At 48.7% G+C, this 20350-nt stretch overlaps 2 protein-coding genes and 1 non-coding gene across 5 annotated transcripts in view; 2 read left to right on the top strand and 1 right to left on the bottom strand.

Moving 5' to 3' along the window:
• Positions 1-514: 514 nt before the first annotated feature.
• ILF2 (interleukin enhancer binding factor 2) lies at positions 515-11982 on the bottom strand. The gene is made up of 15 exons (XM_063145818.1): positions 11871-11982; positions 9604-9663; positions 8061-8103; positions 7449-7553; positions 6261-6338; positions 5807-5909; positions 5647-5712; positions 5059-5175; positions 4751-4829; positions 3949-4036; positions 3059-3120; positions 2595-2709; positions 2039-2129; positions 1002-1170; positions 515-663 (listed from the first exon to the last, which is right to left on the bottom strand). The coding sequence occupies exons 1-14, from the start codon at positions 11873-11875 to the stop codon at positions 1010-1012; spliced, it is 1173 nt and encodes a 390-aa protein (XP_063001888.1). The 5' UTR covers positions 11876-11982; the 3' UTR covers positions 515-663; positions 1002-1009.
• Positions 11983-12493: 511 nt separating this feature from the next.
• Positions 12494-12565, top strand: TRNAM-CAU (transfer RNA methionine (anticodon CAU)). The gene has a single exon. It is a non-coding gene; the product is annotated as a tRNA-Met (tRNA).
• Positions 12566-14777: 2212 nt separating this feature from the next.
• NPR1 (natriuretic peptide receptor 1) overlaps positions 14778-20350 on the top strand; it is a 60329-nt gene continuing 54756 nt past the window's right edge. The window contains exon 1 of one of the 3 annotated variants that reach the window (XM_063146023.1): positions 14778-14787. Coding sequence is in view for 2 of the 3 variants with exons in the window: in XM_063146022.1 (XP_063002092.1) it covers positions 17882-18659 (778 nt within the window). In the remaining variant the exon portion in view is untranslated. Of the gene's footprint in view, positions 14788-17537; positions 18660-20350 lie in introns of those variants that run through there. The other 2 variants (XM_063146022.1, XM_063146021.1) reach the window with 2 other exon arrangements.

Genomic DNA, 20350 nt, shown 5'->3' with positions numbered 1-20350 from the left:
CCTCAACCCGGGGTGCTCCAGATGTGTTGGACTACAACTCCCAGAATGCCCCAGCCAGCTGGCTGGGGCATTCTGGGAATTGTAGTCCAACACATCTGGAGCGCCCTGGGTTGAGGAAGGCTGCTGTAACGGGTACTAAAAAATATAGGTATTGCTTTTTTCAATTTTCCCTAAAAAAAAACCAGGAAAAAGATTGGTCACCATCCCACGTTTCACCTAATACAAGCCCTGGTGGAATTGATTTGAACGTGATAGTCAAAACAGAACCAAGTGACTTTCAAGCTGAGAAAGAAAAGGGTTGTAGTTCGTACACGTCTATTTTACTACTCTAAAATGCTGTAACTAGGGAATGGCTGAGGGAGTCTGTAAGAGGTTTTGCTTATGACTGTTAGTGTCTCTTCCTTTTAAAATGTTTGCAGTTTTATGCAAGTTGCAGGCCACTTGGATAATAATTTGCAAGGGCTAGATGAATCATAATACCGGAGATCTAACACGGAAACAAACTCTCAACAGCTTGTAAAAGGGAAAAAAAGTCCATTTTAATGGCAAGAACTATAAAAACAAAACAATCAGAAATTAACACGTGGGTAGGACGCAGGCTTGGTCCTGTACTACAACTTTCTTCAGCTGGTTCATCAAGTATGAGGGGCCGGGAGAATTTCACTGGAAGACAGAAGCAAACAGTCCTTGAACACACACTGCTCAGCGCCGGTCTCTTCTCTTCCCTGCCACCCACTCCCCTAGTACTCAGAACCAAAATGAAGGTTGTTGGAATCACGATTCCCTCTTGATGTTTGCATACGTTACAAGGGAGATTTGGCCCTAGCATCTGGAATACAGACAATAGATTAACTGGCTCAGAGAAAGTTCGGACTGGCCAAAACAGGGAGAAGGCGACTGGACCTCATCCACTGTCATTTGGGTTTGCTGGAAGAACAGCACTTCCATCAGCAGAGGGGTGAAGTAACTACCCGCCTCTTCATCTTTGCTTGCCATCATACCTGGGGGTTCACTCCTGGGTCTCCATGCTCTCTTCCTCCTCCCCGGCAGGTGTGTCTTCCTGGTTCTCTTCCTCCTCTTCCCCTTCCTTCTTCTCCGGCGGTTTCTCGTATGCCTTCTCTGACGGAGTCACAATCACTCCTTCCCAGGTCGACATTTCGGTAGCCAGGTCTGCAAAGCGCAAAAGGATTTTTTAAAAAAATTTTGTGGATCACCCAGACAGCTTCGCCTGTTGGATGGTGTAGAATTGCAATAAATAAATGCTCCAGGAGCCTTCCAGTGTGAGGGAAGAGGGGGCGGGCAGATGCAACAAGACGCATGTTGCTGTCTGATGCCATTTACAAGCTATGTTTGTGCTAGTGAAGGAGTCTCCTTACGGGGTTCTCCACCCTCAGCATCTTAAAAGACAACCTCATAAGGAGGAACAGGTGTTTGTACTGCTTACCGTCCCTACAGGTTTGCCCCACAATCACCTTTAAATGAGAGCAGTAAGCGACAATTTGGCTGTTCTAAGGGCCAGGTCTCTCCCATGCATTTCCACCATCACCCTCCTTTTTGAACATGGGTGAGCTCTCTCCCCAGATGAACTGCTGTAGGAAGCCGTCCACCAACCATCCCTTTTGGGGTAAGACAGAACCCATCCTACCCTGTCCTGCTTTTGAAGGACACGGGATAAGCAAGGGGAGGAACAAGCAACCAGCAGGACGGCGCGAGTTACAGCGCCATCCTGGGTCTACTCTCAAGTTCCGCTGAGTTCAATAGGGCTTACTTCCAGGTCAGTGGGTATCAGGTTGCAGGATTATACTGGCCAGCCATTTCGAGCTCATGAGACTCTCCCACCTGTTTCTAACGTCTCTTCCCACAACTAAAGCCTAAGATTGCAAGATTTTTATAAACCCAATTCATTTTCTCACATCAGCAGACTATTCTACCCCTTCTGTAAGGCTCAGAGCAAATAGTACTCTGTCCCAAGACATTTTGCTGGCTGCCTCTCACTGCCCCTCTTTCTCCCACTGGTTTCCGAGGGTCTCCTACTTACAGTTGGCGTCTCCTTCCTGCCCGAGGATCTTTCGGTAGCCGCCGTGGGAGAGAATGCGGACGAGGGTTTGAGCCGTGTAGCAAACCATGTCCTAGCCAGCGCCAAAGGAAAAGCAGAGGGATAGGGACGGCGTTAGCATCGTTCCCTTGGCGGGGTCTTTTCAAGGCTTCTGCTAGCAATTGGATTAGTAACTTGTAAGAGGCAAATTGGCCTTCTGACAGCATGTTTCTCTTTGACGCCGTGCACAGAGCGTGCTTTTCTAAGCTGGATGGGTGCAAATGCAGCCAGCAAGGCGCTCATCTTCCTCCAGAAGTAGTAAAAAGTACTTGGTATTTGAACTATTTAAAGTGCTTCCATGTAGTGCTGATCTGTAGTCGTCTTTTCAACAACCCTGCCAGGGAGGCCAGTTATAAACGCACCACATATTTGCAGGGGGGAAGGGGAAGTCTGAAAGAGTGCCAACTCGTTTAACCTAACGAGCGCAGTGAGAACTTCCATTCATGCTTCCCACCACTGTATCATACCACAACGAAGGCAGTGACGGGATTGGGGTTACCTGTTGCTCCAAGGTCATGACTGTGTGGACTCGGAAGTTGCCACTCTCACAGGGATCGGTGATGCCCACCGACCCAGGAAGGAACAGCCCTGCTGCCAAAATCTGAAGGCAGCGCCTGAGGAAAAACAGCAAGGTTAGGATCCTAAGGAGCATTTGGTCCCTGTTACTGAATTCAGAGGTGCGCTCTGTAACCCAGCGAATACAGAATGTAAGTTTGGCAGTCGGGGGTGGGTGGGTGGGTGGAGAGGGAATGGGATTTGGGGGAGTGTTCGTTGCCTAGGTAGAGAGGCAAGAAGGTTTAGGATGGCCAGGCGTGTACAAGAAGGTGTCTCTGTCCAGGATGTGCAGGCTTCAAAGGGCAGCGGAGTTGCCCTGGTAACGGAATTTAGGTCCGTGGGTTCCTTTCCCTTCTCCTGCCGCCACCCCACGATCGTTCAGAGAAATGTTGCTGCTTCCAACCGTACCTGTATGCAACGTTGAGAGCCAAAGGCTGCCGGGTTGGGTTGTTCATCACGGCATAGTGTCCCTAAGAGCAGAGAGAAGGTTGGTGAGCATTTGCCAATAAGGGATGCATATGATCTGAGCTTGGTTCACTCCCCCTTTCATCTCTGTCTATGTTTACTTGGGAACAAGCCCTTGCTGAGTTCAAAGGGGTTTACGCACAAGTCAGACATGTTATTGTGTTAACCATACGTCATTGCCAGTTCCCTCAAGGAGCAAATCTTTACATCGGGGCGGGGGGCACCTTTAAAAGGACCTGCGTTACATGCAATTATCTCCAAATCAAGGAGCAGCCTTTGTAAGGAAGTGCGCCTGGGATTAAATTACTGAGGCTGTAGTCTTTGATGCCACTTGGGATGCTTCCAGATGGAGGCTCCTAGTACTAGCAGTCAGAAAGCACTGTGCAGCTATTCTGTCTTTTCCTCGGCAGTTTTTTTTGGGGGGGGTGTGGAAAGCAAAAAGCAAAACAAAAGCAGTGGTGGGGAAACACAGGGAGGTTGTGAATAGAGTGGCCCCCTCCCCTAAGAATAATGAGAACAAGGCTCGTCTGGGGGCACCTTGAGTCTCCAATGTCTCTCTTCTGTTCCTCCATCTTCCATATCCTTTTTGAATTCACTATCCAACTTCCTAGAATCACTTAATAATCTACTCTTGATCTAGAAGCTCTAGGTCCTTCAACTCGGGAAAGCTGCTATACATATCAGGCTCCACCTCCCAGACTCTCCAAGCTGCACGAATGGGATCCATTAATGCACCCCACCCCCAACAAAGGAAGCAGTGTGAGAAGATGCAACCAGCATCGAAGAACCAACCCAAACTGGAACCAGCCCCCCACCCTGTCCCTTCCACCTACCAGCAGGTCCAGAATCCAGGGGGTGAGGGGTTCAAAGCCGGGGAACCGCATCCTAAGGTCCTTTAGCAGACGGATCAAGACCTTCACCCTGAAAGGAGGAGGCAAAGTCATCTCAGAAGCATGGTAAGTATTCTCTTCAGAGTATTAATAAGAAGACTCTGGGGGTACTCAAAGGAACTGGTTTGGTGGCACAATCCGCACCAGCGAAAATTCTCCACACTACGCGGAATTACACTTGTGGAATTTGACAGCGCAAAAAACAATGTGGCTGAAGTGGTTTTACAAGGGAATTAAGACAAATTCATGGAAGAGGTCTACTGGTGGCTGTTAAGGCAGGATGACTACATGCAACAGCAGCGCTTTACCTCCGAATACCAGTTGCTGGACAGGCTGCAATATTTGGAGAGGGCATTCCAGCCATTGCAGAAGAGGCCCCTTCCTTAGCGTGTACAAAGTGAGGACGGCACTTGGAGAAGGGGCTCAACCAGAGGTCTTAAAGCACAGGCAGGTCGATATGGGCCACCGCAATTGGAAAGAGGTCAGCCGTGACAAGACCAACACCCCCCCAAGATGTGTTTTTACAGAAGATCAACCTGGACAAGACCAGCAGGAGGAAGCAGCCGAAGCGAAGCCTAACCTCCTGAAGAGGCCCTTGGCGTTTCCAGCAGTAAAAACATCGAAGGGGGATCTAAAGCATCTTAGGGCCCACCTAGACTGGAAAGCAAGGGAGACGCCTTCTCTTCTGCCCTCATGCAAGGGAATGAGCCAGCTCCCCGTCCACAAGAGCGCCACAAAGACTTACGTGGACTGAGAGGCGTTTTCCTCGAACCAGCGGGCGTGTCGGATAGCGGCCAGAGCGCTCTGCAGGACTTTTATATCCACTGAGGGTGGGGAGAAAAGAAGTGGCATTAGGAGGAAACTAGAGCCAAGTACCACCTCTGCAGAGAAACATCCCTGCCTGCCACCCTGGGCACACTTCAACTGATCGCAAACAAAGCATGATGTTCTTTTGCCAAGTGGATTGTTTCGATTCTTCTCCCCCTGCCCAGATTCCAGCCTGTTTAGGCAAGCTCTTTCTACCCCGGTCCTCTGTTTGCCAGATTTCCTTACAGTGCAGCTCTGGATCCAGCTTGCGTAGATTGGGGGGCACGGTAGTGATCAGGATCTTCACCGTCGCATCAGCAGAGCTGATTTCAAAACCGGTCTCGTTGGTGAGCATAGTCAGAACTAAAGGAGAAAAGTTGGAGGGCCGGCGGGGGGGGGGGGGGGAGAGAGGACAGAAAGAGAAGTGAAGTTACTACAGAGCCCAACGTTTGGAAAACTGATTTATCTCAGTCTTGTGTTTTACTCAGGCGGTTCCGCTTTATTTTGTACTTAGGATCCTGTCCGTTGTATCTGGGGCTCCCTGCAGATGGCTTGAGTGTCCCTTCGATTCCTGGCCATGTATTTAGCATGTCTTTTCACTTGGACCATTTTGCTTTGAACACAACCTAGGGAGGTGGTGGGCTCTCCCACACTGGAGGCCTTCTAGAGGCAGCTGGACAAGCATCTGTCGGGGATGCTTTAGGGTGGATCCCTGCATTGAGCAGGGGGTTGGACTCGATGGCCTTGTAAGCCCCTTCCAACTCTGCTATTCTATGATTCTATAGTGAGTAGCTTGCACATTTAACGGGCACTGGCTGATGACGTGGTACTAACCTTCAGCCGGATCCTGAGTCCTCAAGCTCTCCACCACTTTGTTTCCCAAGGCAGCGACAGCTTCCACTGCGGAAGGAAGAAGCAAAAACGTAAAGCATTATGCTCTGTTAGAGGCCCCCCCTGTGCCCCATCTTCCCTTGGCGTGACTACAGAAACCTACATGTGGGCAAGATTTTCAGGATCACGACAAGATCAGCCACATTGTGGCCAGTCATCATGGTGCCTTTCTTGTAGGACCCCACCTGGCGAACCTCTTCAATTTGCTGGTAAGGAGAGAGAGAGAGAGAGAGAACAAGCACGTATAAGTAAGGATTGGTGAGCAACTCCAGGATTTGGGGAGTGTTGCCACCCTCCAACCATGCCCCATGGTTTGGCCTATGTGACAGAACTGTTTTGAGCTATTCACTTGGCAGATCCTTGGGATGGTGCTGTTTTTTTGTTCTAGCAGCCTAGAGAAACCGATTTGAGGCATAAAAGATCCTGCCTGCAAGTTGACTTGGAGAATATGCTCCCATCAGTTGCAACGCAGTGCCTCAACTGAGAGCTGGCGCTGCCTTGGAGAACACGGGCACTCCCCCAATGCGCTCTCAGAAGAGAGGGGGCAGAAGACTCACCACTTCGAACGTTCCCGGCGCCACAATCAAGTTATCTATCACATTGTTGATCTTGGTCACCAGAGAGAGGATAGACGCCTAATATGGGAGGGAAAAGGAATATTCCGTGGCTGTACCCTTCATATCACAACACGCTTAAAACCATGGGTTGCAGTCACATGCATGAAGTGGGCCATTATGTACAGAACACCCGCAGATTGCAGCTATTAACAATGCTAACTTTTTTTGCATATCTGGTGCTACTGTTAAGATTTGTCTCCTGGGAAAAATTAACAGATACTACTCAAGTGACTACTGAATACAGATCTGAATTTCTGCCAAGACGAATTGGTCTTAGACTTGTTCAGGATCCTGTGAACACCATAATTTAATATGGGTGCTTCTTACAGTAGCTGATGGAAGAACAGAAATGGAAGTCTGTATCTAAATCATCGCTCTGATAATCTCGCTTAGCAGGATGGTTTCTTCCACAACTGTCTCCAGCAGACTATATTGAGGGAGATGGGAGAGAGAAGCGAGGCCATTGCATCAGCCCTGTTAAAACTTCTTTTTCCTCACATCGTTCCCTTTTTCTTGTGTATCTTTTTTTTTAAAGATTGTAAATCTGTTGTTTTACTGAGTATATGTAAGCTTTTCAGTGAGCTTTTTTGGTAGAGAAATGGGATAAAAATACTTCAGGTAGATATATACATGTTCACTCTGGACCATAAATATTCCAGGAGAATTAGAACGGTGGATCAATGAGATGTTAAGCACATGAAGCAACTGATACATTATGCTCATTTGTCAGGCAGGGGAGAACCACAGTTCAGTCATTATTCAAGATGAGAACGTCCATAATTTCTTATTTTGTGTCCTGTTTCAAGCTGGTGTAAACTTTAAACAAGAAGTTGTGGTGACTCGATTTGTTCTTAATTTCTTAGACCGTAAGGATCACTGCTTCCATCTTTTTGTTGTATCCACCTACGGAATGTTGTTAGCTCACGGGAATAAAAAAATCTATCAATAAATTTTGTATCTTAGAATTAAAAAACTGATTTTGAGTGCTTCTACATGAGCTGGAAAATTAACTCAATTATTTTATGAACAAAATGCTATCAATTAGACGCAGACGATGCCCCTGGCCTACTCCTTGACTGAAAACTCCTAGTTCCACCGCAAGGAGTGCGAGAAGTATTCAGGATGTACCTGTTCAGCGGATGTTGGAGCAAGGTCCTGGTTCCTCTTCAACAAGGCTTCACTGAAGGCTGTCTCATCTGGGGCCGGTTTCACACGGGGAAAAGCCATTTCACACTAGAGGCAGAAGAACATCTTTAGTAAGAGTTTGCCACACACACAGACTCACCCCACTACGTTCATCTCCAGTGGTACCAATTAGGGAGAGTTCATAGATGTCTGTTCCACTCTCAGCCACACCAAACAGCATTCTGTTCATGTGCAACAGCTGCCATCAACAGACCAATATAAAATAGGGCTAGGTTTTTTTTTTAAAAAAGACTAGATTGCTATGGTTTGGCCTCCCGATTCTCATGCGAAGGGTTTTCCATGCCTGGGTGCCACCACCCCTTGTCTATGCACATTTGCCAGCTTGTACCCATCCATTCTGTTTCAAGCTAACCCAAAGCATCCAGCCTTCCCACAGAAAGGTTGAGAGGGGAAGCAAACCATCTCCAGATGTATCCAAAGAGCTCGCTAAATTCTTCAGCCCCACAATTCATTAGTCTTAAATTCCCCAAGACAAAACCCCCTCTCAAGCCAAGAATACTGTACACACTCAAAGCGCCTGACAGGTCTACTTACCACGTAGAAGTCAAAAGGGATGTGAGGCACAAAGGGTCGGAACCTGAAACACAGTTGATGAAGTGTGAAGCTTTAGATTTCAATCCTGCCTCAAGCCTGAGCCAGGGTCAACAGCATAAGAACAAAAAAATTAATGACTTTCTTAAAGCTTTTGTAGGGAGGAAAAACATCAGAAACAAATCCCAGTAGATTCACTGAGGGCCTTTTACATGGGCGGAAGCTCCACTGACAGCAATGAGTCTTACTGCCAAGTAAACTTAGTTCAGATTTGGCTTTCGATCCAAATCAAGTGCTCTGTCCATAAATCACACGGCTTCAACGCTGGATCACTGCTCTAGCCTGCACCTAGGAGAAGAGGCAATGCAACTTCATAAGCAATTATTCCTTCTCTCCACTAATGGATTGGGTGATGGAGAAGGTGTCCACAATTTTGCAATCTGACACTCCGTCCTTGCTCTACATACGCACACTCCAAGAAACTAATTTCAAAAGTTCTGTGGAATTAGCACTTGTGTTACTTTCTAGGAACTGGACTGTTTAAACTGGAAGCAGCATTTCCTTCCAGATAATATGCTTAGCTGCCCTACTATTCAACCCACAGTGTGACACAGCCAAGAACATACTTGTGCTATATATAAAACTATATGAGGTGTCCAATCAATTATTTCCATTTTGGATGTGGGAACTGGGAAAGGAAAGATGAGAGAACCATTATTTCAAAGGTAGAATGGCAAGGAGTTGGTGTCTTTTCCATACACACACCCGCCAATGCACGCAAGACCTCTTTGCTGCTTTAATGTTTAACTAGAAATTGTCCACAATTTTTTTTAATGTCTCTATGAATCTCCAGGAATGCCGCACAAGTTAGCATGGTTAGAAGCGTGTGGTCATGTTAAGTCTCCCAATTTGTTTTCAGATTTAAACGTTCTGGAAAGTCCAGAAGAACCACTTTCCCTTCAATGTGCGTGTGTGCTTGTGCAGTGCAGAGGAAGAAGCTAGAGAAGCAAAAACGTTCCAAAAAGATTGCTAAGTATTATCAGGGTGAGGCCCTGCACCCATCCAAGCAAGCAGGCCCTGATTGCCATGACAAACCACAGCTGTGAGGTAATGAGTAAGCAGGAGGTCAAAAAAGTTATAAATAGAGCAGCATGCAGCAAAGGAAAGAAGAAACTCCCTGGGGGTAGTAGAGGCTTCTTCTGCAGACTAAACCAAGCTACTTGCACAAGGAAGAAGCTGCCCCAACGAAAGCTCAGCATGATCAGCTGCTACTCCACCTGCTGCAAGGCCTTACTGGACATGCTCAACAGTGGCCCAGGGACGGACAAAGCATGTAAAAAGCTTCATAAAGGTAGGCCCAAGCAGAGTTCAATTCCCTCTTCTGCAAAATGTACCAGTACTTAAAAGCCTTGTAGCTGAGGAACTCTGAGCTTCCCTGAAAGCCCCGTGTGGGGTGGGATAGGATGCCGTGGGCTTCAGGTTGCTATATTCTCTGCTCCTCACGCTACTAGAGTTGCAGAAGCTATTGCCAACATGTGGGACTTACCCACTGCCAGGACCTCCCCGAGAACCAAAGCGCCCGCCACGACCACGGCCTCTGTCGCCCCTGAAGGAAGGCATGGAGGAAAAACAGAGTGGTAAGCTGAAGCAGGAGCCAAGATGTGCTGGCATCTTTGTTTTCTTGCTGCCCCTCCTCAATTGTCTATATTGAGGGCAGGGAACCTCTGGCCTGTGAGCCAAATGTGGGTCTCCAGACGCTTCCTAGGCCAGGATCCAGATTAGAATTATTTACTCTATCCTGCTCTCCTTCACCCTATCCCCCCACCCCCAAAAAACTGCAACAATGGTAGAGAGAGCCTTGCACAAGTTTAGAAGGGGTAACGCCTGGATGCAAAATTCTTTCTTCTCCACCCTTGAACCAAAGGTAAGAGTCACACCTTTAACTCTTCCAACTTTGGCTCTACCCATTCCCACTGCTTGAATGCAAACTTCCCCCTCAACAAAGTTCAGCCAATAGGAAAAGAGTTCCTATGAAAGGCTGTTATAATGCTAATATCCGTTTTGACTGTTCTCCAATCTCCCTGCCTGCATACAATATCATACAGCCCCCCCTAAACAAACTTCCATTCATCTCCAACCCAACCCCAAACGGAATTGTGCAAGATGAGATGAAGGATCCACTGTATCCAGCTAAACACCTCTAGAAAATCAAACCGGGAAGGAAGGTGACGGCCTTTTTTGTTGCCTGTTCTCAGCATCCAGTATTTTTAAGAGGTAGACTCCTCCCTCCCTCCCTCCTCAGCTCCCTTTATAGTAGTACTTCTCTGCTGTGGCACCCCGGCTGTGGAATGAGCTCCCTCAGGAGGTTCGCTTGGCACCTACATTATATGCTTTTAGACACCAGGTGAAGACCTTTTTATTCTCCCAGTATTTTAACAGTCTATAAATAAATTTTAACTTGGTGTTTCAAATTTGTAATTTTGCATTGCTGCTGTTTTTATCTGGTTGAGCTTTTATATTGTATTTTATATTATGGTTTTATACTGTTGTTTTATACTTTGAATGTTTTTAATTTTTGTGAGCTGCCCAGAGAGCTCCGGCTATTGGGCGGTATAGAAATGTAATAAATAAATAAATAAATACTCCTTCCCTGGCATTCCCATGAACCCCCTCCATGTCAATACCATTTCCTCCTCATCCATCTTTATGCTGCTTCCGCATTTGGGGACGTAAGGATTTCACTTATGCAGCAGGCAGAGGGTCCAGCTTAGCAATGGACCCCAACTCAGTAATATAGCACATGCTTCTCCTGCAAAAAGCCCCAAGTTCAATCCGTAGGTTCTTTAGACAGGACTGATAAAACCTTATGCCTGAAACCTTAGGGGGAACTGCTGCCAGTGTAGACAATACTGAGCTAGACTGATTTATACTGTTAGTTTTACCCTACCCTGTGCCTGTTTGCATTCTCTTCCCCTCCTTATTGTTTTACTATGATTTTATTAGATTGTAAGCCTATGCGGCAGGGTCTTGCTATTTACTGTTTTACTCTGTACAGCACCATGTACATTGATGGTGCTATATAAATAAATAAATAATAATAATAATCTTGACTCTTAGAGATGTGAAGATCTGGGGACGACACACCAATTTTAAAAAAAGGCTCCCTCCCAAGAATATTTAGAAAATTTGACGTGGGGGGGTGGTTTAAGGGACGGAAATCCCACTCTATAAATTTACACATGTCTAATTAGGCAGCTTTCTATGTTCCGATTCAATGGGACTTCCCTTCCTCCAGTAAACATGCTGTATATGCATGCACAAGACTGGTCTCCAGAGGCAGGGAGTTCCACAGGAAAGGAGCCACCACACTGAAGGCTCTACTTCTTTTTTCGTTAAGATTTTGGTGTTTTTTTAAATGTGGGTTTTATTGTTTATTGCCGCCTTGAAGATCAATTTGGCGTGCGTGTGTGTGTGTGTGTGTGTGTGGCGACAGGAAGGAGAGATCAAAATAAAGTAAAATACATACTTTCTTCCTGTGGGTCTAATAGAGATACTTGCCCCCCCCGGACCCCTCCCCCATTCACGTGCCCCCAATTTCTCTCCCGTCCCCACGTGCTAATTCCGCCCCCTCCCCATTCACGTGTCCCCAACCTCCCCCCCTCACACGATACGTCCAGTTCCCAGAAACGGGGATCGCCCCCCTCTCCCCCTTCAAATTTCTCCTCTGCCCCCCCTCGATTTCCCCCCCTTCCGCTTCTCCCCTCAGTCCCCATCCTCTTCCTCCTCCGGCCTGGCCTTCCTCGTCCTCCTTACCTCATGTTTCCTTCGAGCAATCACCGTCGCCGCTCCGGGGGAAGAAGAAGAAGAAAAGGCGGTTGGAGGTAAGAAACGATGAAAGGAAATCTACCCGGCCGACCCTCGCGCCCGCCGCTTTGCCCACCTCGCAACAAGCGTCGCCGCTATTGGCTCCTGCGGCTAGCAAGCGTCGTGGTTATTGGTTGCCGTAGCTTCAGCCAATCGGGTTCGCGCGCCCCGCCTTGCCTTGGTTCAATGTTGTGATATCGTTGGCTAGTTCGGCCTGTCTATCATCCAAATCAACCACGCGCTTGCGCGCACACCTCCCCTCCCCCCCCCCACCGGGCTATGGCTTTGCGGGTCATTGAGGAAGCATTAGCCAATGGCCGAGCCGGCAGCGGGAAGTGCGACCAATGGGAGGGTGCGAAAGAACGATAGGGGTGAGGCGTTGGCAGCGTCCCTGGGGATGGAGAAGACGCATGCGCAGGGAAGGAAGCAGAGCGGCTCGGTAGCCGCTAGGGGGAGAGAGACACACACGGAAAAGCGAGAGGAAGAATGGGGAAAGGACCGTAGGTTAGTGCGCATGTGTGTAATCTTATAGAACGTTTCAAGGGCGACTATGTAAGCTGTTATTCGCAAGCAGCAGAGTGGCGCAGCGGAAGCGTGCTGGGCCCATAACCCAGAGGTCGATGGATCGAAACCATCCTCTGCTAGTTTAATTTTTTTTTTTTTGCTGTTTAATTTTTGTTATTGTGGCTGCTTCTATTTAAGTTAAAAAAAATATCTCTGGAGGGTGAGCGAGCAAACTCTTCAGGTGGGGCACACAACCCTCCACAGTGTTTACCACAACTAGCCCACAAAAATACTGTAGTAGATTTCCCTCCTAAAAAGCTAAGAGTTGCTGGTTTCCCTTACTTTATTCTATTGCATGTAGTGGCACCATTGTGTGTGGCGCTTCATAAAGTGCCAGGTCTCTGCCCCGTGGGGCTTACAGTCTAAGCATCCTGAACAGGTGTAGCGACAGAAGAAGTGGAGGGAAATGGAGCCTGAGGCAATTCTTTTTATTTTTATTTGAGAGAAACCAAAGCCTGCCTCAGCAGGCCGCTTGTCTGAGGAGAATAAGAACAAGAAACTTTTTCAGTCTTCCCCTCATCCCCATTTGTCTGTTCACTAACAACTGCTTTTTCCCCCCCCTCAGGAGATGGAAAATACAGGCCTCTGCAACTTTCTCCCTGCAACGTAGAAGGAAGCACCAAACCACACCTCATGTCTGGTTTGGCTTCAGCCGTATTGGCCTGGTTCAGACAACACGCTAAACCAGGTTGCTTGTGGTTAAGCAGCCTGGTTTAGCGTGTTGTCTGAACCAGGCCATTGAAATGCTGGCAAGATAAGTGAGACGGAAAACACAGGCCTGGTTTAGCGTGTTGTCTGAACCAGGCCATTGAAATGCTGGCAAGATAAGTGAGACGGAAAATACAGGCCTGGTTTAGCGTGTTGTCTGAACCAGGCCATTGAAACGCTGGCGAGATAAGTGAGACGGAAAATACAGGCCTCTGCGACTTTCTCCCCGCAACGTAGAAGGAAGGAGCATCAAACCTCACTTCATGTCTGGTTTGGCTTCAGCCGTATTGGCCTGGTTCAGACAACACGCTAAACCAGGCTGCTTAACCACAGAATGGTTAACCATTTTGTGGTTAAGCAGCCTGGTTTAGCGTGTTGTCTGAACCAGGCCATTGAAACGTTGGCAAGATAAGTAAGGCCTTTATTAGTGTCAAATAATACATGACAAAGTAAAGAGTCAGCTTTTGAATTCTTCAGAACAATTCTGACTGGATCATAAGCAAAAATAAATAAATAAAACAAACACCTGACAAAAAAAAAGCAGGAAAGTGAGAGATGTTACTGAGGGAGAAATGGGAAAAACCTCTCCCGGAAACATCTTTTCTCTCTGGCCCTTCGTACGTTCCCCCTTTTCCCCTTCCTTTTCTACTTTTGTGGCTTAATGTCTGGTCTGAAGATGTGTTCTGTTGGACTCAGAAGCTTGCTCACTACTTCGTGACATTTTACTCGCTCCTAATAAAGCTGACTGGATGATCCCGTCTGCTTTTACTGGACCATGCTGAAAACAGCTTTTCTCTCTGGCTCTTCATACATCCCCCCTTCCCCTGCTTCTTTTGCAGCCTAATGCCTGAAGAAGAGTTCTGTTGAACTCGAAAGCTTGCTCACTACTTTGTGACATTTTACTAGCTCCTAATAAAACTATCTGGATTATTACCCCACCCCACCCCACTGACTGGGCCGACCCCGTTACCCATCATTTTTGAAGTGTTAGTGTGAATAACACAGAAGCGGAGTCCCTCCCCCCCCCCCTTTTTTTTTTTTCCTTTATTTTTGGGGCAAAACTGGTGCGGCAGTGAAAATCTTGTGCTGACCTTTAGGTGGCACCATTGCTCTTCACACAATCCAGGCTGTGAGGGTGGAAGAAGGAGTCCTGAGACAAGCCGCTACAATTGGGCTCCCAAAAATGCCTCCCTGCTTTTATCACCGCAGGGAGAATGAGGCCAGAGAATGTCCCCGTTCAGACAACACGCTAAACCATGCTGCTAACCATTTTGTGGTTAAGCAGCATGGTTTAGCGTGTTGTCTGAACGGGGCCAGTGTGAAAAAGGCACATTTCTGCCACCGTCTACAGGGACGCACAATTGGAATGGTTCCTAGGTATAGTTACTCCGGGGTGGGTGGGGTAAAAACCCATTCACTACAACTTCCTAATGATAAAACCTCCAGGAGGCAGCACTGAGCAAAGGGGGAGGTTAGCCTCTGACGACATTTCTAACCTTACAATTCTCTGATTCTACCCAGGTCATTATGGCTAGGTCTGCAGCCTCATCCTTCAATCCTGTGCATGTTTACCGTCAAGTATGTTCAGCACACGGTAAGTGCACATGGTATCACAGCTTTAGTTCCACTGTCATTTCCATGGGGTTAGTAAGTGTCCGTAGGATTGCAGCCTTAGTTATTTGAAGGAACACCTCCTCCCATATGTACCTGCCCAGACCTTAACATCATCTACAGGAGCCCTTCTCCGTGAGCCCCTGCCAAAGGAAGTGAGGCAGGTGGCTACTAGGAGCAGGGCCTTCTCCACTGTGGCACCCCGGTTGTGGAATGAGCTCCCTAGAGAGGTCCGCCTGGCGCCTACACTGTACTCCTTTCGTCTCCCAGTATTTTAACACTTAATTTTAACTTAAATTTAAATTTTACTGTTTTAACTCTGTATTTTAATTTTATATCAATTTTGCTGTGTGGTTTTTATCCTGGTTGTGCTTTTTATACTGTATTTTGTATTTGTGCTTTTAACCTGTTGGTTGTCTTGCTGTGGTTTTAATTTTTGTGAACCACCCAGAGAGCTTCGGCTATTGGGCGGTATAGAAATGTAATAAATAAATAAAAATTAGTTGTGACACGGTTTCTCTGGACTGTGCTGGAAATTTGGAGACCAATGGATTTTGTGAAATGTTAGCAGGTCGCCTTTGACTGAGCGTTAGAACAAAAGGTGAGGAGGAAAATGAACTTGGAAACAGGCTTGGAATGTATTTATTTTGTATGCAATTTGTTGTTTTCTTACCACTGTGAGAAAAGGGTTGTTAGAAACAAGATTTTATATTTTCTCTTCTTATTACATTCCGACTTTGGGAAAGTATAGATTGTACAATAAACCCAAGGAAAATCCAGGTTTATCTTGATATCTGCATGATATCTTTAGAATATCTTGATATCTTTAAATAGGGGTGGGGGGATCTATATATTTCACTGAGAAAGTTCAGCAGAGTGCTAGATGAATAATCACATACAGCATCTTGTACATGGTTAATTTAACTCACCCTTGGAAATAAGCCCACAAAAGTTACTAGCCTGCTATGAGGTTATGCTGAGATCCCATGCTGGCTATGGAAGAGGAAAGACCTATTATCTGGGGCCTGTATGGCTACCAACCTCTTGGTAACCTAGTAGAAAACAAAAAAATCCTTCTACCAGTTGGGCTGTTGAAGAAGAGACAAAGTGATCCATTCCCTCTCTGCCGGCCCTCTCGCTCGCCTACACAGAATTCCTGGTCGCCTGTGGTGATCAGCGCAGTGATTCAAAACCAGGCTGGTTTTACTAGTTTGGCACAATTAGGCCTGGGGAATATAAGCTTGCTTGATGATGGTGTGCTCCTCAAATGGAACTTAAATCACTAAAAAGCTTTGAGCGGGCAGTGCTGGATTAATAACCTAATACGGCTCCTAGCACACTGTGGATGTTTTCTACTGCTTGGCCCTAAAAGCTTTCAATGCCTGGAAGGTCCTTGCAGTACCAGCCCTCCACCTTTGTTCAAACTGCTTTGAAATTATTCTCTTCCACAGGCTTTTGGCTTAACTCATTCCTCCTCTTCCTTACAGGAACACATACACAGCTCTCTCCATAACCACGTTCACGTATTCGTTCCCTCTGTTTGCTTTGCCTTCCCTTTTGGTCGAGATTTAGATTGCAATCTCCCCAATCCCCAGGGCCCTATTTTATTTTATGTCTTGCATGCGTCGCCTTTGAGTGTCAGATTTTTCCCTCTCATATTTTTTTTTTTACTGAATTTTACATTTATAACAAAAATATGCAACATCCAATCACATCAAACATAACACAACGATCAAACCTGGGATATCCTTAATACAGAGTGTCAGATTTTGCCTGCGGAGTTGTGGGTTCAAATCCTCCCCACTGAGCTGCAAAATTCAGCCAGGTGATCTTGCTGGGTCCAGCAGCTCTGCCCCTCCCTCCCCCTCTCTCAGCCTAGCCCACCTCGCTGGGTTGTTGCCAGCATTTTAAAACAGGTGGGAAACCACGAACACAGCCTTCTAAAAAACGTAGATAAAATATGATAATAAAATGACAATTAAAAGGTCAGATTGCTTGAAGCTATTGGCTTTCTTTTAAAAAAAATCATACAGTGCTTTGTACAGCATTAGACGCTGTTGATAGTGCCATGTGTAGTTCAAATACTGAGTTACCTATGATCAATAACAGTAATAAATACCAGGCAAGGGGAAACTATTCTGCTTTAAATTTCTCAATCTGTGTTTGGGTGATCCTTAGTTATAAAACATTTCTTGGATGCCTTTCAGAGTAGGAGCTATCACAAGGCGCCTTGCAATCATAAAATATATTAAAAACAGTTAAAATAATTCTTTGCAGGGACATGTCCTGTGCATCCTTCCCCCCCCCCCCCACACACACACTCACACACATTCGTGCCCTAATTGGAAAGAGGGGAGTCCAGGGCAGGAAAGAGTTAAGCGCCGTGTGTGCCGGTGATAGCAAAGCGTTTTGTCATTGAATGAGAAGGAAAAGCAACTCAACCCTGTGCAGATAAAGCTTTCGGCTCTGCTCTTCCACTCACTCCGGCTGTGTCTGGGCTACGGGAAGGAAGGAAAGGCGGGCAGCGCAGCCGGGGTTGGAGAACTCCGGGCAGGACTCGACGGGGTGGATGAGCCCGGGCACCTGGCGAACTCTACAAGTTGGCAGAATCTAGAGGGGGGTGGAAAGGTGCCGAGATTCGATCTAAAGGATCCCAGGGCGGGGGGGGGCTGGAGAGAGCCTCCGGGATTACGTGGGGGGGGTGGACAGCTTGGGGGGGGCTGGAGAGGTTAATGTGAAGATTGTTGGCAGGGTGCAGGGAAGAGTAGGTCGGGGTCTTTTAGCAAGATGCAAGGGAGCTAGCAGGGACGGGGGTCTGGAGCAGGGTGCAGCTGTGGAGCTAGCCATGAAGTGTGCCAAAGTTTGAGCACACACCCCCTCCATGCTGCTCGCTATAGGAGATTTAAGAGGGGGCCTCGGTAGCGAGTGGGAATCCGCAGTTTGGGTAGATTCTGTGGGGGCACAGTGAGTTCTGGGGGGGGCAAGAAGGTGCCCCATCACAAGGAGAGTCCTTAGGTGGGTGAGGCGAAAGGAGCCCGGGGAGGTTAGGGGTGCCAATCGGGCACCCCCCCCAGGGGATGAGGGTTGGGCGCGGTCAAGGAGGCGGTGGCAGCGATGGAGTCCTTGGAGGGACACGGCTCCGTCCAAGGAGTGGGCCGAAAGAGCCGCGTGGGCCGTGCCCCGGTAGCATGGCGGTGTGGTGGCTCCTGGCGGCCCTCTCCCAGTTGGACCCAGCGGCCGGTGCCAACTTGACCATCGCGGTGGTGCTGCCAGAGCACAACACGACGTACCCCTGGGCCTGGCCCCGGGTCGGCCCCGCCATTGAACTGGCCATCCGGAAGATCAACGCTCGGCCGGACCTCCTCCCGGGCTACACCGTCCAGAAGGTGTTTGGCACCAGCGAAGACCACTTCGGCGTCTGCTCCGACTACGCGGCTCCCGTGTCGGCCGTGGACTTGAAGATGATGTACAACCCGTACGTCTTCATCGGCCCTGGGTGCATCTACAGCTGTGCCCCCGTGGCCCGCTTCACCCGGCACTGGGGGCTGCCGCTGGTGACCGCCGCGGCGGAGGCCATCGGCTTCGATAACAAGGAGGAGTACGCTTTGACCACCCGTGCCGGGCCCAGCCACAGCAAGCTGGGCGGATTTGGGGTGCGCCTCAACCAGCGCTTCAACTGGACCAGTCACGTCATGCTGCTCTACCAAGACATAAACAAGGATGACCGCCCGTACTTCTTCTCCCTGGAGGGGCTCTTCATAAAGTTCCTGGCCTTGAACATGACGGTGGAGCACATTGATTTCGCAGAGGCAAATTACACCGACCTGATCCAGGAGATGAAGGAAAAGGGCCGGAGTAAGTCCACCCGCTCTCGGCTGCTCCCCTACACCCCCCCTGGCCCTCCTTGGATTTAAACTTTTTTCTTAAAAAGACAACGCAGGCCTTCGCTGCCCTGGCCGAGCTCTCCGCATGCTCAGAGACGCCATCTTCACGACCGCTTTGGCGTTTTCCCGGAGAAGCTCTCGCCTCAAGCTCCGATCCCAGGCCGCAAACCAGGCAGCGGCGTCTCCCTGCCCCAGGGTGGCCTTAATTTGAACCCAAGCCCCCTTTTTCCTGGGCCTGGGGGAGCGTGCGAAGTCGCACGGAAGCTAGGAGTGCCTCTGAGCATGTGGAGGAAGGCTTTCCGTCGGCAGAGCAGCAGGGCTAACCTCGAGCCGTGTCCGGTTCAGAAACCGAGGGGCTGCGTTAGGGACAGATGCGGGTGGAACGGAGCTCGGGTGGGTGGCAGGAGAGCCTTCTCTTCTCCCACCCACCCCACCACCAACTCCCTGTCTCCTCCCTCCGCCATTAAGTAACCAGCCACCCGCAAACGCACCGCCCTGCCTAGCAGCAGGTAATCTCCAGGCTGGAGGTCACGCTTGCCTTCACCTCTGACACTTCCCTGCAATTGCGGCTTGTGTTTATTTGAGTCCGTCCAAACGGACGTCCAGGGCAGGGCCTGCAGCTGAATCGGTGGATGTATTTTGGGGCTCAGGAGAAGCTGCGTATTTCAATCAATTGCTGATCGATCGAAAGCCGGAGTGGGGGAGCTTCTTCCTCTCGGGGGCCGCATTCCAGGGGTGGGCGTGGCCAGCGGCAAAAAGGGGTGGAGCCAACCCTCCCTTCCCCCACTCCCCGGTCAAAATACCAGCATATTTCAGCTGGAAGACCTTATTGCCAGTCACCAAGCCTTTAAGAGAGGCATTTCAACCTATAGAGTGGGGTGGAAACGGCCAACGATTGGTGGTTGTGGGGAGGGGGTGTGGCCAAGGGGAGGAGGTGTGGCCAACTGGGGATGCCTCTGGCACAGGGGTCCCCACTCCAGAGAACAGGGGCTGGCTATTGGCAGCGGTTGTAGCTTTGTGTCAGCTTCGTGGGATGTGTGTGTGGGCGTGGGATGCAGCGTGTCGCCTGTGTTCCTTGTTTCGAGGAACGGTGTGTGGAATGGTCTGTGGGTGCCGCAGGGGTTCCTCCCCACTCGGCCATTCCTGTGGCGCTTTCGAACGCTTGGGGCCCAGCCTTGACAATCCTTGCAACACCCTGAAAGGTAGCCAGGTGTTGTAGGCGTGTTGCAGATGTGACGCTGATGCTGGTTATGCCCTCTAGAATTATCCCTGTAAATTCTCAGGACTCTTTACAACAGTCCTGCAAGGTAGGCCAGTGTTATTGTTATCCCCATATTGCTGGTGGAATTGGGCAGGGTTGAAGCCAGGAGAAGAGAACCTGGCCTAAGCCATCTAGTCAACTCATAGCAGAGGCAAAATTTGAACTCGGGACTTTTGGATCTCAAAGTTCCACTTTGCTGCCCTAAAAGCCAATAGCTGGGGTGATGGGAGCACTGGAGTCTGACATATTTGATTGGGGAAGAGCGCTCAAGCATTTGGGAAGTGAATATATGGGAGGGCTTCGCGGTGGTGGTGGTGAGCGGCAGGCACTCTGCACATGCTCAGAAGACAGCTGTCTTCTAAGATTACTTTGCTTCCTGCTCCAAAGCTGAGGCCTGTTGC

This window comes from Elgaria multicarinata, chromosome 21 (genome assembly GCF_023053635.1).
Source record: "Elgaria multicarinata webbii isolate HBS135686 ecotype San Diego chromosome 21, rElgMul1.1.pri, whole genome shotgun sequence".
NCBI classification, from domain to species: domain Eukaryota; kingdom Metazoa; phylum Chordata; class Lepidosauria; order Squamata; family Anguidae; genus Elgaria; species Elgaria multicarinata.
Note: the sequence above shows the minus strand (reverse complement) of the source record. Positions and strands in the feature narration are given on the sequence as shown.

Excerpts from the sequence above, each read along its gene's own strand:
- ILF2 (XM_063145818.1), bottom strand. Across the intron at positions 5,713-5,806 it reads CCTGAAAATCTTGCCCACAT|TGGAAGCTGTCGCTGCCTTG; the intron begins GTAGGTTTCTGT and ends TTCCTTCCGCAG. Across the intron at positions 2,710-3,058 it reads GCTCTCAACGTTGCATACAG|GCGCTGCCTTCAGATTTTGG; the intron begins GTACGGTTGGAA and ends GTTTTTCCTCAG.